The following is a 13,295-nucleotide window of genomic DNA, read 5'->3' on the forward strand; positions in this document are numbered from 1 at the left end:
TACCTTTAAAATATAATCAGGACTATTAGAAGAACCTCCTAATCTCATAACTAATGTCTCTGCCTCCTCTCTTTCCATTTCCATCCCCCTTGTCCAATCCATTTCCCACACAGCAGCCAAACTGATAGTTCTAAAACTCACTTCAGATCATGTCAATCCTCCGCTGAAAACATGTCAATAACTGTCTATCCCACTCAGAATAAAACCCAAAGTCCTGACCAGGACATGGAAGGCCCTGCACGGCATACCTCCCTGCACTGCATCAATGCCTCTCAGATCTCATATCCTACCACTTTGCTTCCACTCTGCTCCAGCCCTAACAGCCCACTTTCCCCAATGCGAACACTCTAGCATACATCCCCTTAGCCTTTTGCCCTGGCTGTTCCCTTGGACTGAAGCCCTCCTCTCCCAGATGTCTGCAGAACTCACTCCCACACTCCATTAAGGGTCCTGCACAAATGTCATTTTAGAAAGAATGTCCTTGATGACCCAACCTAAAATGGCATATCCCTGTCACTGTTTGTTTATGCTGCTTTATTTTTTTTGTTAGCATTTATCACCCCCTAACATCTATTTATTTATTTACTGGCTATCTTCACTGCCCCTTCTAGAATGTAAACCCCATGAGAGCAGGAAATTTGTCTGTTTTCTTCATTGCTCTATCCCCAGTGCCTGGCATAAGGCACTCAAAAAATATTGGCTGATTGAATGAATTTAGTGAATGGACTGTATACAACTCTACTCTGATGCTGAGATATAGAGGGAGGCATGCCAAAGTAGGAGGCCCTGGCAAGATGGGTGACCTTGGCAAGTCATGTAGGCTCTGTGAGTTTTGCCTCTTCAGTTGTAAAATGAGGTGTTTGGATTAAATGATCACAAAAATTACCTTGGCTCTAAGTCATGATTGAATGACTCTGAGGTTTGATTACTTTTCACTTTTCACTCTCCCTGACACTTCAGGTTTTGAAATACAGCATCCTCAGTATATATACTCCCTTCTTAATGAATAGTGAAAAGAGAGAAATTAAACAAGATTACAGACAAATTCATATCAGCAATATCAACATATGACATGATCATTATGCAATATTTCAATGCCCATACTCAAAATAGACCTTCCTCCTAAAGAAGACGTGACAATTATTTTTCAATCCACCTCGCATTTTAATTAAGAGGGAGATAACTAATGTGTTTACCCTAGATATACTTTCTTGGCTCATGATGTTATAAGGACATGAGACTACATCATAGCAGAAAATAGCTTATTGCCGATTTAAGCAGGCTGCTTTGCTATGGGAAAATGTTCACATAAGTGACCAAAGTGAACACCACCTAAAAGGGGTTAATGTTATTTATAGGCATCACTACTTCCAAACTATTTATAATAAAAGGCATTAATACTATTGTGCTGGGTATCTTCCCCCTGGGTTGTATTACTCTCCAGTCTGCTCTGTGGTCCAGGGGCTTTTTCTGTGTGGCTCCCTTGCCCTCTGGCTTCTGGTTGAGTTCAGCCAATGTAGAACATGGTAGTCAGGTGAAGGAGGGGAGTGAGGTCGGGAGAGTTATTTTCCCAGCTCCTTGCCCTGTGCTGACCGGTTGTGTCCTTTGCCAAAGGTCTCAGCTTCTGCCAGATGGTCCTCCTCATCCAGCCTTCTCTGTCTCTGGTCTATAGATGGTAAAGCCACTTGGCACCAAATGGTCCCTTGTGGTTGCCTTGCATTCCAACCCTCCATTGTCAGTTCTCTCCTTATTACATTCTTCTCGATTCATCCTAATTTTGAGTGTGCCATCTGTTTGCTATTAGGAATCATTAAAATAGAAAATCAGTAAGAGAACGAGAGACAAGAAATTACGGGGATGAGAATGTCGTTATGTCAGCAAACCAAGACTAAAGAAGGGTGTTGTAATTGAACATGGTTAAGTTAAAGGGAAACCTTTAGCTCTTATTTGCTAATAATAGACAACATACCAGCAGATTAGGAGCTGGCAACATATATTGGGAGAAGAAATGCAACTTACTCAATAGATAGCATTTTCCATAGAAGTTTTACAAGTCTAAAGCAATCTTCTTATGATATTGCACCAGCCTTTATGAGGCCTATGGAATAAAATTAAATCATAGTTCATAAAACTGGAGAAAGCGAAAGTGATGCTACATGCAAGGTGATAAAAAGTGAAAATGTTGTGTGGAGATATATATAGTATTCTTGCCATTTGACTTGATTTTGAAAGAGTTTGGAAACTTCAGGAACAAATAGTAGTCATATCCCTTAGATACTCCTGCTAAATATAAATTTTTTTGGCCAGAATTTTTTAAAATATACTTTTTTAATTATAAAGTATTTTTATATCTGTTGGAGAGAATTTGGAAAATATAAACAAATATACGAAACAGGATAAAAATCATCCCAAATCCTAAACCACTACCAAAAGAAAATTATTAACAATATTTTTACATTCATTTTTTTTCTACATACACAGGAACTTTAAATTAACTAGAATCATACTGAAAATATTATTTTTAACCTGATTTTTCTCCATTTATCAACATGTCTTGCATTATTTTCCCCTTTTGTCCTACCACATAATTTTTAGTGCCTGCATAGTGTTTCATCAGATTAGTACATTTTCCCAATCTCACAATTTGGGATAGTTATATTGTTTCCAATTTTTCACCCTTTTAAAGTTGTGATGAACATACCTGCATATAAATCTTTTCATGTATCCCTGTCTGTTAATCCTTAAAAATCTTACTTCTTAATTCTTCAGTTATTTTCCTACTCTTATTTTCTTATTTATTCTTCAGAAAGAATATGACAACTTATCCTCCTACCAGAGGTGGATGAGCTTGTTTATCAGCTTGGAGATTGGTTGCTAAAATGTTCCAATTTAGGGCACTGATAAATAGCTGAAATGCAGACTTGGAATTGTGGACTGAGAAAAGATTCATTAAGTTCAAATAACCAGGCAGGGTGGTGGCAAAATTGACTTTCTATTTTGAAAACCAAAGATCTAGCTCTAGTTTCTTTTCCATGTAGGGAGTTTTCCTATCTTTCCATAATGAATGCCCTGCAAGGTCATTTTTTTGAAGCTAAATTTTTATTCAGAAACTTAAGCCAGTCTTAGGTTGAAGCACATATAGATCTTTATACCATGAAGTATAGAAGAAATAATGTTGGCTGAAAGCTTTTGAGGGTAGGAGTGACTAAGTGCCCATCTCTGGCATAAAATACCTTTAACCTGGCATCCATGAGCAACTTGACTTACAGAAGTACCCGTCACCATGCTCTGTTGAGATTGAATGTGCCTGCATAGCCCCACATGACTAAATGAATTGGCTTACTGATTGAGAAGTTGCATCATTATTGTCTATCCAGGTGATTTTGGACTTATATGAGCTGACATAAGAAAAGTATTTGGGGAAATGCTACCTTTCTATATTATTTTTCCTTGGATCAGTTTAGCAAATATATACCTTGCACCTTTTTTCTGTAGGCTGTGATACTATTATAAATACAAATAAATACTATAGTATAAGGCATATTCCTTACCTTCCAGAAGTCCACACAAATGTGTGAAACATTATATGGCAAAAATGTTGATAATTGTCAAATTGATTATATAGAAAGAGGAGTCATACTTCAATTTGTGCTGATTTTTTTGTGATACAGATACCATCACTGACCTAGATGAAATGAATGGGAAAAATATTTGAAGTATTAAATAAAAAATGAATACTTTTCTATTAAGATGTCTGTTATGTTTTTATATATAACAATGCTAATTTTTTGTGTGTGGGGTTGCATATTCCAGGCCAAAAGTAGAAAGGAGATCTTTTTTATTGATACATAATGATTATACAAATTTATGGGGTAAATGTGCTATTTTGAAAAATGCATACAGCATGTAATAATCCAGTCAGGGTAACTGAGATATCCAACACTTCAAGCATTTATCATTTCTTTGTGTTAAGACCATTCTGAATATTCTTTTCTAGGTATTTTGAAATATATAATAAATTGTTAACTATAGTCAAACACTAGAACTTATTCCTTCTACCTGTATTTTTGTATCCATCAGCCAATGTCTCTTCATCTCCTATCCACTTCCCAGCCTTTGGTGAACATAATTCTACTGTCTACCTTAGAAAGGAAATCTTTAAGATTTAATGAACTATCTAAGTAAACTAGAATGTAGGAAATGGCATAAATATGCTTTATCTTAATGGTTTATGGGGAATGGAACTGGATATTTTCAACTTCACATTTCACATCTTTTATGAGTTTGGTTAAGTGTTATGACCTCCTCCTAAGTCATTAAAGCCTTTGAGATAATGACGTGGCAGCAAAGTATGGAAATCTGTTTGTTCAAAGATTCAACATCACACAGATAGCTTGAAATACGAGACCAACTATTTTCCTACTATATAATTCTTTAGTCCTAACTTTCTGCTTTCTATGTATAAATTATTTCATGCTGAATTTAATGGTTGTATAATATGTTTTAAAGTTAAACTTTGAGGTACTCTAATACCATAAACATTCTGTTTTCTAGTGAAGTTTTTAATAAAAAGCAAATTATTCGAAAGATTACAAAAGTAAGGTAGAATATAAAAATGATCTTAAATCCTCTGAAAAAATAGCATAGCATTATTTTTGGCTCATAAATCTACATGGAAAATAGTTTCTTCAGTTTATTTATACTTTTACTGGCTTAAGTTTACCAAAATGAACAAAATGTGGGACTGTGAAAAGGAATATCTTGCATCTAATACAAATCAGAGGTAATAAGAGGAGATGAGGGATAATGAGGGCTTGTTTTGTTTTTCAGAAAAGCAAACTTTTTCTATAAACCTCATGTGGCAGTCAAGAGACAAGCTTTAAATTCAACTCATCATATGCACTCCCTTTCTGATTCCCCCATCATTAGAATACTATAATGATCACTCAAAATCCTAAAAGTCAGTGCATTTCAAATCTGTGTCTCAAGAAATGTCCCAGAGGACTAGTTAAATATCCTTAGTCTTGACTTTAATTTGAAGCCTGCAAAGCCAATACTTCTTGATACATGCTTCCTGCTCCTATTAATTGATGAAAAGCGAATGGAACAGTCCTTAGGGAACTACTTAGTTCAGTCTTTGTCATCCTGCAAATAACACTGCTGGCTTGGTTCAAATCTACAACTTTGTTGTTGTTGCACCAGAGACCAGAAGAAGCTTCCACTCATCTTACAGTGATCAATTAAGCCCTATTATGTGTCAGACATGATACAAGGTACTGGGGATACAGAGATAAATAATGCAGATCAATATGGGAAACACTATGCTAAGGGTACATAAATAGTGCCTTAGAAGGTATACCTAGCTACATCTGGAGGAGGTGGAGGGGGAGAAAGGCTGAGAAGGCGATGCTAAAACTGAATCTTAAAGGATGAACAGGAGGGATTTACCAGGCAGCAAGCAGGGCAGAGCATCCCAGGCATGTGGTAAATACCCAATATATTGGTAACAATTCAGGGGCAGAGCCTCAAGAAAAAGAATCAATGAATGCAAGGCAGGCAAAGAAAGGAGTGTGATAAACCATAAGCAAAAGGTCACTGGTGTGCCAAAGACGGTGCTAACACTTTTCCTGGAGGATTCAGAAGAAGGAGGAAGTGGCATGTGTTCTGGTTTAAAAATAGGATAAGATTGACAGGTGGAGGAGGGAAATTAAGTCATTCTAGCAGAGAAAACTGTGCAAAAAGCAAATAAACTTGAAAGGGCATGGCCACCTTCTCCCTTCTGTTTACATTCTTGTCCTAGGTATGTCATCTAGTGCTGTGGCATCAAATATCATTTAAGTGGACATCTCCTTAATTTAGGCCTCCAGCACTGAATTTTCCCCTGAGCCACCCATTTGTACCTCCAGATATTTGTGTGGTCTCTCCACTTCGAGGTTTTATAGGCATGTCAAGTGCGATATGTTCAAAACTAAGCTCTTGATTGTCTTCCTTTCCCAAACCTGTTATTCTCCCAAACTCCTATATTAGTTGTTGGTACCACTATCCAACCAGTTGCTCAAGCAAAAACCTAGGAATTGTGCTTGATTCCTCTTTCCTCCAGTCTTCACATTGAATCCCTCAGTAAGCACTCTGATTCCACTCAAAGGCACATTTCATATTGAAACACTTTACTCCATTTTCTGAGTCTCCTTGTTTCTCCTTAGCTCCTCTACTATCTTGCTCCACATAATAGCCAGAGCTTTATATTTATTTATTTTTATTTTTATTTTTTGAGACAGAGTCTTGCTATGTTACCTGGGCTAGGGTGCCGTGGCGTCAGCCTAGCTCACAGCAACCTCAAACTCCTGGGCTCAAGCAATCCTCCTGCCTCAGCCTCCCGAGTAGCTGGGACTACAGGCATGCACCACCATGCCCGGCTAATTTTTTCTATATATATTTTTAGTTGTCCAGCTAATTTCTTACTATTTTTAGTAGAGACGGGGTCTTGCTCTTGCTCAGGCTGGTCTCGAACTCCTGACCTTAAGTGATCCTCCCGCCTCGGTCTCTCAGAGTGCCAAGATTACAGGTGTGAGCCACCATGCCTGGCCAGAGCTCTGTTTTTAAAATGTAAGTCAGATCATATCACTACTTGCTTTAATCTCTTCAGTGGTTCTTCCTTGTTTCTAGAACTAAATCCTGCTCTAATCATCTAGCCCCATGCAGCTCTCCAATGTCACCTCTAGGGTTAACTCACATCACCTACTGCAGCTGCACTGGACTCCCTCTTCCCAATTTCCAACACATGCAATGTTTTCCCAACCAGTGCTGTTGCCCCTACCACTCCCTCTTCTTGAAGTACTCCCCTCCATCTCTGCCCATGGGTATTTCACTCTCATCTTGCATGTTTTCATCCAAATGTCATTTCATCCAAATATTCTATTTAAGACATTTTAAATATGCCTTCTAATAACTCTACCCCAATTTTTCTAAATCATCACTCCACTTATTTCTTTCTTAGAAGTTAATCAACATGTAATATCCTACTCATTCATTTATTCTTTATTGTCTCTCTTCTCTTCTGGGAAGTCGCAGTTCCATGAGGCAGAGGCCTATTTCTCTTTAAGCACCACATCCCAAGTACCTAGCACAGTCTCTGGCTTTAAGCATGTGCTGAAATATTTGTTAAACAAGTGAATGCCAAAGTCAGTAGTGTTTTAATACTTCAGATAAGGATTAATAGAATCAAATACACAGAGACATCAAGTAAAATAAGGATAGAAAAGGATATTTGGTTTGATTCTTTGGAAGTCATTGGTGAGAACAGTGAGTTTGGAGTGGAAGGCAGAAGGAGAAATACCCTGAGTGAGGAGTAAAATAGGAGACACAAAGATGGAGAAAACAAGTATTCTAAGATGCTTGGCTAAAAAGGAACAATGAAGGGTGTGGAGCTACAGTCTTGGGGTTCTAAAGAAAGTATCTAAGACAGTTTTTTATCAGTGAGATTTATGTTTAATTCCATGTGAAGAAAAGGAACTGTAAAGACCAAGAGGTTAAACAAGGGGAAAAGGCGGTAGATATAGAGTAAGGTTATGGAGAAGGTGGAATTGGGAACGGGATCTGCAGCCCAGGTGAGGGATTAGCCTCAAACAGAAGGAAGGACACCTCTTCCTCTGATGGGCAGCACAGCAAGAAAGGTACCTTTTAGAGCTCCTATTCCCTCTGATGAAAGTGAGGAAGTAGAGGCAGGTGTGGAGCTGAAAATAGTAAACAGGTTTTGGAACACCACTATGAGAAATTGAGAGACATTGACCAGGAATTCATAAAAGAAATGCTGATCATCATTGAAGAGTCCATTGAAATAAAAAACTTGGTATCAGTTCCTACAATTGTATTGTCAATCAAATGGTTATCAAGTAAATGCTATGTTCTGGGACACTTTAGTTGAATAAATCACAATTTTTGCAGCCTCGTGGGAGAGAAGAAAAGTGTACTAATTAGCAAAGCATTGTGATGAGGGCTATGCCAGGGGAATAATATTATACGGCCAGAGCCCAGAGAATAATGGGAAGGGGGAGGGGTTGGTTCTGGTCACAGACTCTATTGCTATAATTCAAGATTTCAGAGCTGGAACTGTTTTCAATGATAATAGAATCCTGGAGGAGGAGGAGGCTTCCTAGAATGGAGGAAGTCATGAAATTGGGAGAATAACAGGCTGAAAGGGCATTCAAATGCCGAAATTGGCTAGGAAGCTGGAAGCAGCTATGTTGGAGAAGGCTGTGATTTTGGATACCTCAATTCTTGATGCGTATTTCAGAGTGACCTGGAAATCCACACATGCCAGTGATAAGGACAGGGAGAGGGTGATATATCCAGATAGAGGAAACATCAAAAGGAAAAAGAGTTGCACCTAAGAAGGATATGATGGTGGTCTGAAAGTGGCAGTTAACAATGAGGAACATGCCCAACCATTCCCCAGTCCGATGGCACACATGGGGCATCAGAATATGAGCATCTTTCACTCAAGAAAATTTCAGTGAAAATAAGGAAGTAGTGTTCTGAAGGTTGAAGATGCAGGGAATTTTATGTCCAATGACACAGAGGTTCTAGAAGGCCCAGCAGAAAGCACTGGGAGGGAGCAAAGGAGTGAATCATGAGAAGTTGAGAGAGAGAGAACACGCTATAGCAATGGCTGAGGGTACCAGAGAGTCAAAGATGGAAATAATTGATCTGGAGATTCCAAAAACTCCAGGTGTTCCATACTTCTAGGGCCTGCACAAGACAGTGCAACAAGTGGGGTCAGAGATCTGAGGATACCAGCAACTTGGAGGCTCTCTGTTTGTGATTAAGGGATTGTCTGCAAAAGGGCCACTGATTTCCCACCAAGGCCAATGCTGGGAGTAAGCAAATATTGTTAGTCTGTTGGAACCCAGAGAAAAATGTTCTTTAATTTAATATCTGTTCTTTTTTAAAATTTAGTTTTGAAGTAGCTTTATTATTTTCTGATTATGAAAGAAATACATATTCATTGCAAAAATAAGGTGATGTAGAAAACTATAAAGACTAAAATGAAGATTGTTTATAATCCCCAGATGGAGATGATATAATCATTGCTAACATTTCCATATCTGGTGTTAAAAGAATTCCCTGGCAGTTATCATTTAGGACTCCAGAATATTCCTTGTCAGTCAGTTTCCTTTCTTTCCTACTCCTACCCTGTCTCTCACTCTCCATCTTTGGTGCTGGTGCCTTCTAGCTTCATCTCTGTTCTCCCTAAATTCAGATCTTGGTCAACTCTGGAAGTGGATATCACTGTAAATGGAGCTCATCCAGTTATTCATTAAGCATTGAGCAGATGTTGCTATTGTGTCTGCAGAGTTGCTATGGCTGTGGCCATGGTGCTTGGGCTGCTTCTTTTGGTTCTCCCAGGAATCAGAGACCACGTTGCTCAGGCAAATCAGGAAAACACTTAGCTTTTCATTTCCACCACTCTCAGAAGAGAAACTACCACGTTGGGGGTGAGGCTAGCCAGCATCTACAACAGACCCTCTGCTGCCAGTTACTCACTAGTGTTCATCACTGAAGTACTCTGTTTTTCACCAGCAAGATCCAGTCTCTTGACCCAAACACAACATGGCAGGCTGAAGTGGTAGAATGGGCCTCTGTCAAACATTAACTTCAATTGTCTCATCACATTGGGAAATCCTGGATAATGGTTTCAGCCCCCTGAAAGTAGCACATGTGTACTTCCGGTTTTCTCATTCTGCTTCCGTTTCCAGAAAAGGGAAGTAAAGCAGGCCTAGTAAGAACAATGCTTTCACCTTTTTGCACTTGAAATGCTTGACCTTTATCTTACCACAAAAGTCAGAACTACTATATACCACAACCCTGCTCATTTACTCTTTTCCTCCTTCCTCCCACCTATCTCCTGCCACTTTCCCAGAAGCATAAAGCTTTCAACATCCTGCTGTCCATTAGCATAAATAAACTCATGCTTTTAAAGTAAAAATAGTTTTAATGCTATATTTATTAAGGACTGCATTACCCTAAGAGGATAAAAATATACTTGAGTAACAGGTAGATCATATACTTCAGAGATGATAACATGCTTTTATTGTGGCTCCCTGAAAGTCAATTATTTTAGCCATAGATTAAAATCTTAGGTCTCAGCACAAGTTATATTTCCACTTCAGGAATTGTTAAACCATGCAATTTCTCAGGACATGCAGCTTCGTGTTTTAATTTGTTTTTCTGTTGCCAATATATTATATGCATATCTAAGAAACAAAAAAGATGAAGTTCCATTTAAATTCAATCTTTGTCATGTGAACCTTCCCTCTCATTTTTACATATCTGTTAATTTAAATTTTATGTAACATTTGTACAATAGATAAGAAAATACTGGGCTAAGAAAGAACAGAAGTGGCAAGAAATGGAAATGAGAGATCTTCAGCGTCTACAAGAACTGAAGAAATTAATGGCTGAACAGTCGGTAAAAGACAGAGAAAGGTAAAAGAAAATTTTAAGTTGTGTGGTAATGGAGGTGGTAAATGGAGTCTTTGGTAATGTGTCAAGATAAATAATATCGGACTGAGTATTTTTCTATACTTAATGTATTCTTTTAATATTTATATTCACAAATGGATAAAATGATATCTATAATGTATTTTAAACTCTCATATTCACACATGAACCTCTAGTTTTCCATTTTGTTCCTTAGCTAGCTCCCTAGTTAAATCTCTCAGAGGATTTTATAGTATGTAATTACCCACTGTGTGCGTGAAATGATACTAGCTGCTGCTGTGACTTTATATTTTGACCCAGAAGGGAGAAACCATTATTCCAATAAGAAGAGAGACCCATTTACTGTGACCAAGGCTGGGAAAGACAATACACAATTATACAGTGCTGTGTGATGTTCATTTTAATATACTTAGGATATATCCCATATGTGGAAAAATCCTGAATTTCCTAGAATTATGTAATTTTAGAGCTGAAAGGAACATTTGAGGTCAAGCAGCCCAGTCTCCTCATTTTTTGTATGAGTATACTGAGAGATTAAAATTATTTTCCAAAGTTACAGCATCAATTAGGAGCAATCAGGAAACAACAACACAGCAACACAGTTTGGAAGACGACCATTTTATACAAGGTTCACTTGTACCAAGGAAGCTTCCTTTGAGACCCATATGACAGTTATTTCAAACTCCATCACCAAGGCCACAGAGTGAATCTGGAGTTCCAAATAGATGCTACACATTCCTAAGGATTTTCTGGGTGAAATTTGCATTATTTTTCAGGTATCTCAGGACAGATTAGGATGTAAGTGGATACCAGGAGACAGGCCAGGGGTCTAATACAAGGATTTAGACAAAACTCCCAAACAGCTAAATATTAATACTAAAGGGTAAGGCAAAGGCAGTGGCCAAAAGACTGATTAGGTAGTCTATACCTATCCCAGCAAAACAAGAGAGCCACAGGATTTAAAAGGAATGGGAAAAACAGAACAAATGTGTAGTCCCTGCATTACAATACATGCTTTCAATAAAATCACACCTGACAGCCAGGGAGCTTCCTTGCTTACAGAGTCATTTCAGTTGTTTGCTTCCTTTCCCAATAATTATCAAGATTAGTTGACTCAGAACTTCAGTTGAAAAAAAAAAAAGAAAAGGAAAATCAGATTAATCTGCATTACATAGCAGGAGAAAAATAGGCATATTACAAGATAGCAAAAAGAGTACAAAGGACTGGAAGCCAGGAAACCAAGTTTAGTCTTAACTCTTCTTTAAATAGACCTTGGGAAAATCTGTCATTTAACCTCACCGAGGCTCTATTTTATCCTCTGCAAAATTGAAAGGGTAACTTCCAACGGCAGAGTTGATCAACTTTTAAGGGTCTGTGATCTGTATATTCAACTCCTATGTTGAAGTGGTGTAGATTCAGATAATTATGGATCCAATGTGTGTATGCCCATGTGAAATCAGTGAAGAAGGCCTTTAAAATATCAGGATATATAAGAGAAATAATTCTCAGAAAATTTTTGATGATATTTGTACATAGAAGCATTTAGGGAGATGGAGTTCAACTTGTAAAAATTACTAGTAACTTTTGCTTTTGACAATAACCAGAAGTTGTGTTCTTTTGTAACTATATGGTGCTAAGAAATTTGGTTGATTGATTAAAATGTTTTCTGTACTACTGAAATACCATTCACAAACCTTGCATTTGATATGTTTAACTGTAAGCACATTTTTTCATGTTAGAATACGAAGGGTTAAAACAGTTTCCAGATTTGTCTTTATGAACACACATAACCCTGAGGGTCTGAAAACTTCTGTCATTTACTTCCTTTTTCCTTCTTTTAAATTCTATGATTATGTTTCTTGCAAACAATAGTTCTAAACAGACTGATATATTAGGTTGCACCATATGAAAATTCCATTTTTATAGGTCAGAAATAATTGAGTATTTGCAATTTCATGTAGTTAAATATAATAAAAAGATATAGCATTTGTTTTTTTTTTTATTTCAAAGTATTACAGGGGGAAAAATGTTTTGGTTACATGAATTGCTTTTGTAATGCTTGAGTCAGGGTTAAAACTGTGTCTGTCACCCAGATAGTGTTCACTGTATGAATTAGGTAGGTTTTTGCCCATCCCCTCCACCCTCCTCAACCCCTGTGTGATTTCCTTTGAGATTTACTTCCCTCTATGCACATGTATGTTTATCAGTTAGTTCCCATATAATAGTGAATACATGTGGTGTTTGTTTTTCCATTCTTGAGATACTTCACTTAGGATAATGGTCTTCAGTTCCATCCAAATTATTGCAAAAGGCATTAAGTTGTCCTTCTTCATGGCTGAGAAGTATTCCATGGTATACATATACCACATTTTGTTAATCCACTCATGAATTGATGGGCTCCTGGGTTGATTCCACATCTTTGCAATTGTAAATTGTGCTGCAATAAACATTCGAATATAGATGTTTCTTTGATAAAATAACTTCTTTTCCTTTGGGTAAATACCTAGTAGTGGAATTGCTGAATCAAATGGTAGGCTGACATTTAGTTCTTTGAGGAGTCTCCATTCTGTTTTCTATAGAGGTTATGCTAATTTGCAGTCCCATCAACAGTGTATAAGTGTTCCATTCTCTCTGCATCTATGCCAGCATCTATTGTTTTTGGACTTTTTAATAAAAGCCTTTCTAAGAGGGGTAAGGTGATATCTCAGTGTGATTTTTATCTACATTTCCCTGATGATTAGTGACATTGAGCATTTTTTCATATGTTTATTGGCCATTTGTCTATCTTCTTTTGA

General features: G+C 37.5%; 1 protein-coding gene across 2 annotated transcripts in view; it reads left to right on the top strand.

The window, feature by feature from the left end:
- Positions 1–13,295, top strand: part of CCDC148 (coiled-coil domain containing 148) — a 223,985-nt gene that overhangs the window by 157,343 nt on the left and 53,347 nt on the right. For both annotated transcript variants that reach the window (XM_045559139.1, XM_045559140.1), the window contains one exon: positions 10,367–10,485. In XM_045559139.1, the coding sequence (XP_045415095.1) occupies positions 10,367–10,485 (119 nt within the window). The remainder of the gene's footprint in view (positions 1–10,366; positions 10,486–13,295) is intronic.

The sequence above is a fragment of the Lemur catta genome, chromosome 8 (genome assembly GCF_020740605.2).
Source record: "Lemur catta isolate mLemCat1 chromosome 8, mLemCat1.pri, whole genome shotgun sequence".
Lineage (NCBI taxonomy): Eukaryota > Metazoa > Chordata > Mammalia > Primates > Lemuridae > Lemur > Lemur catta.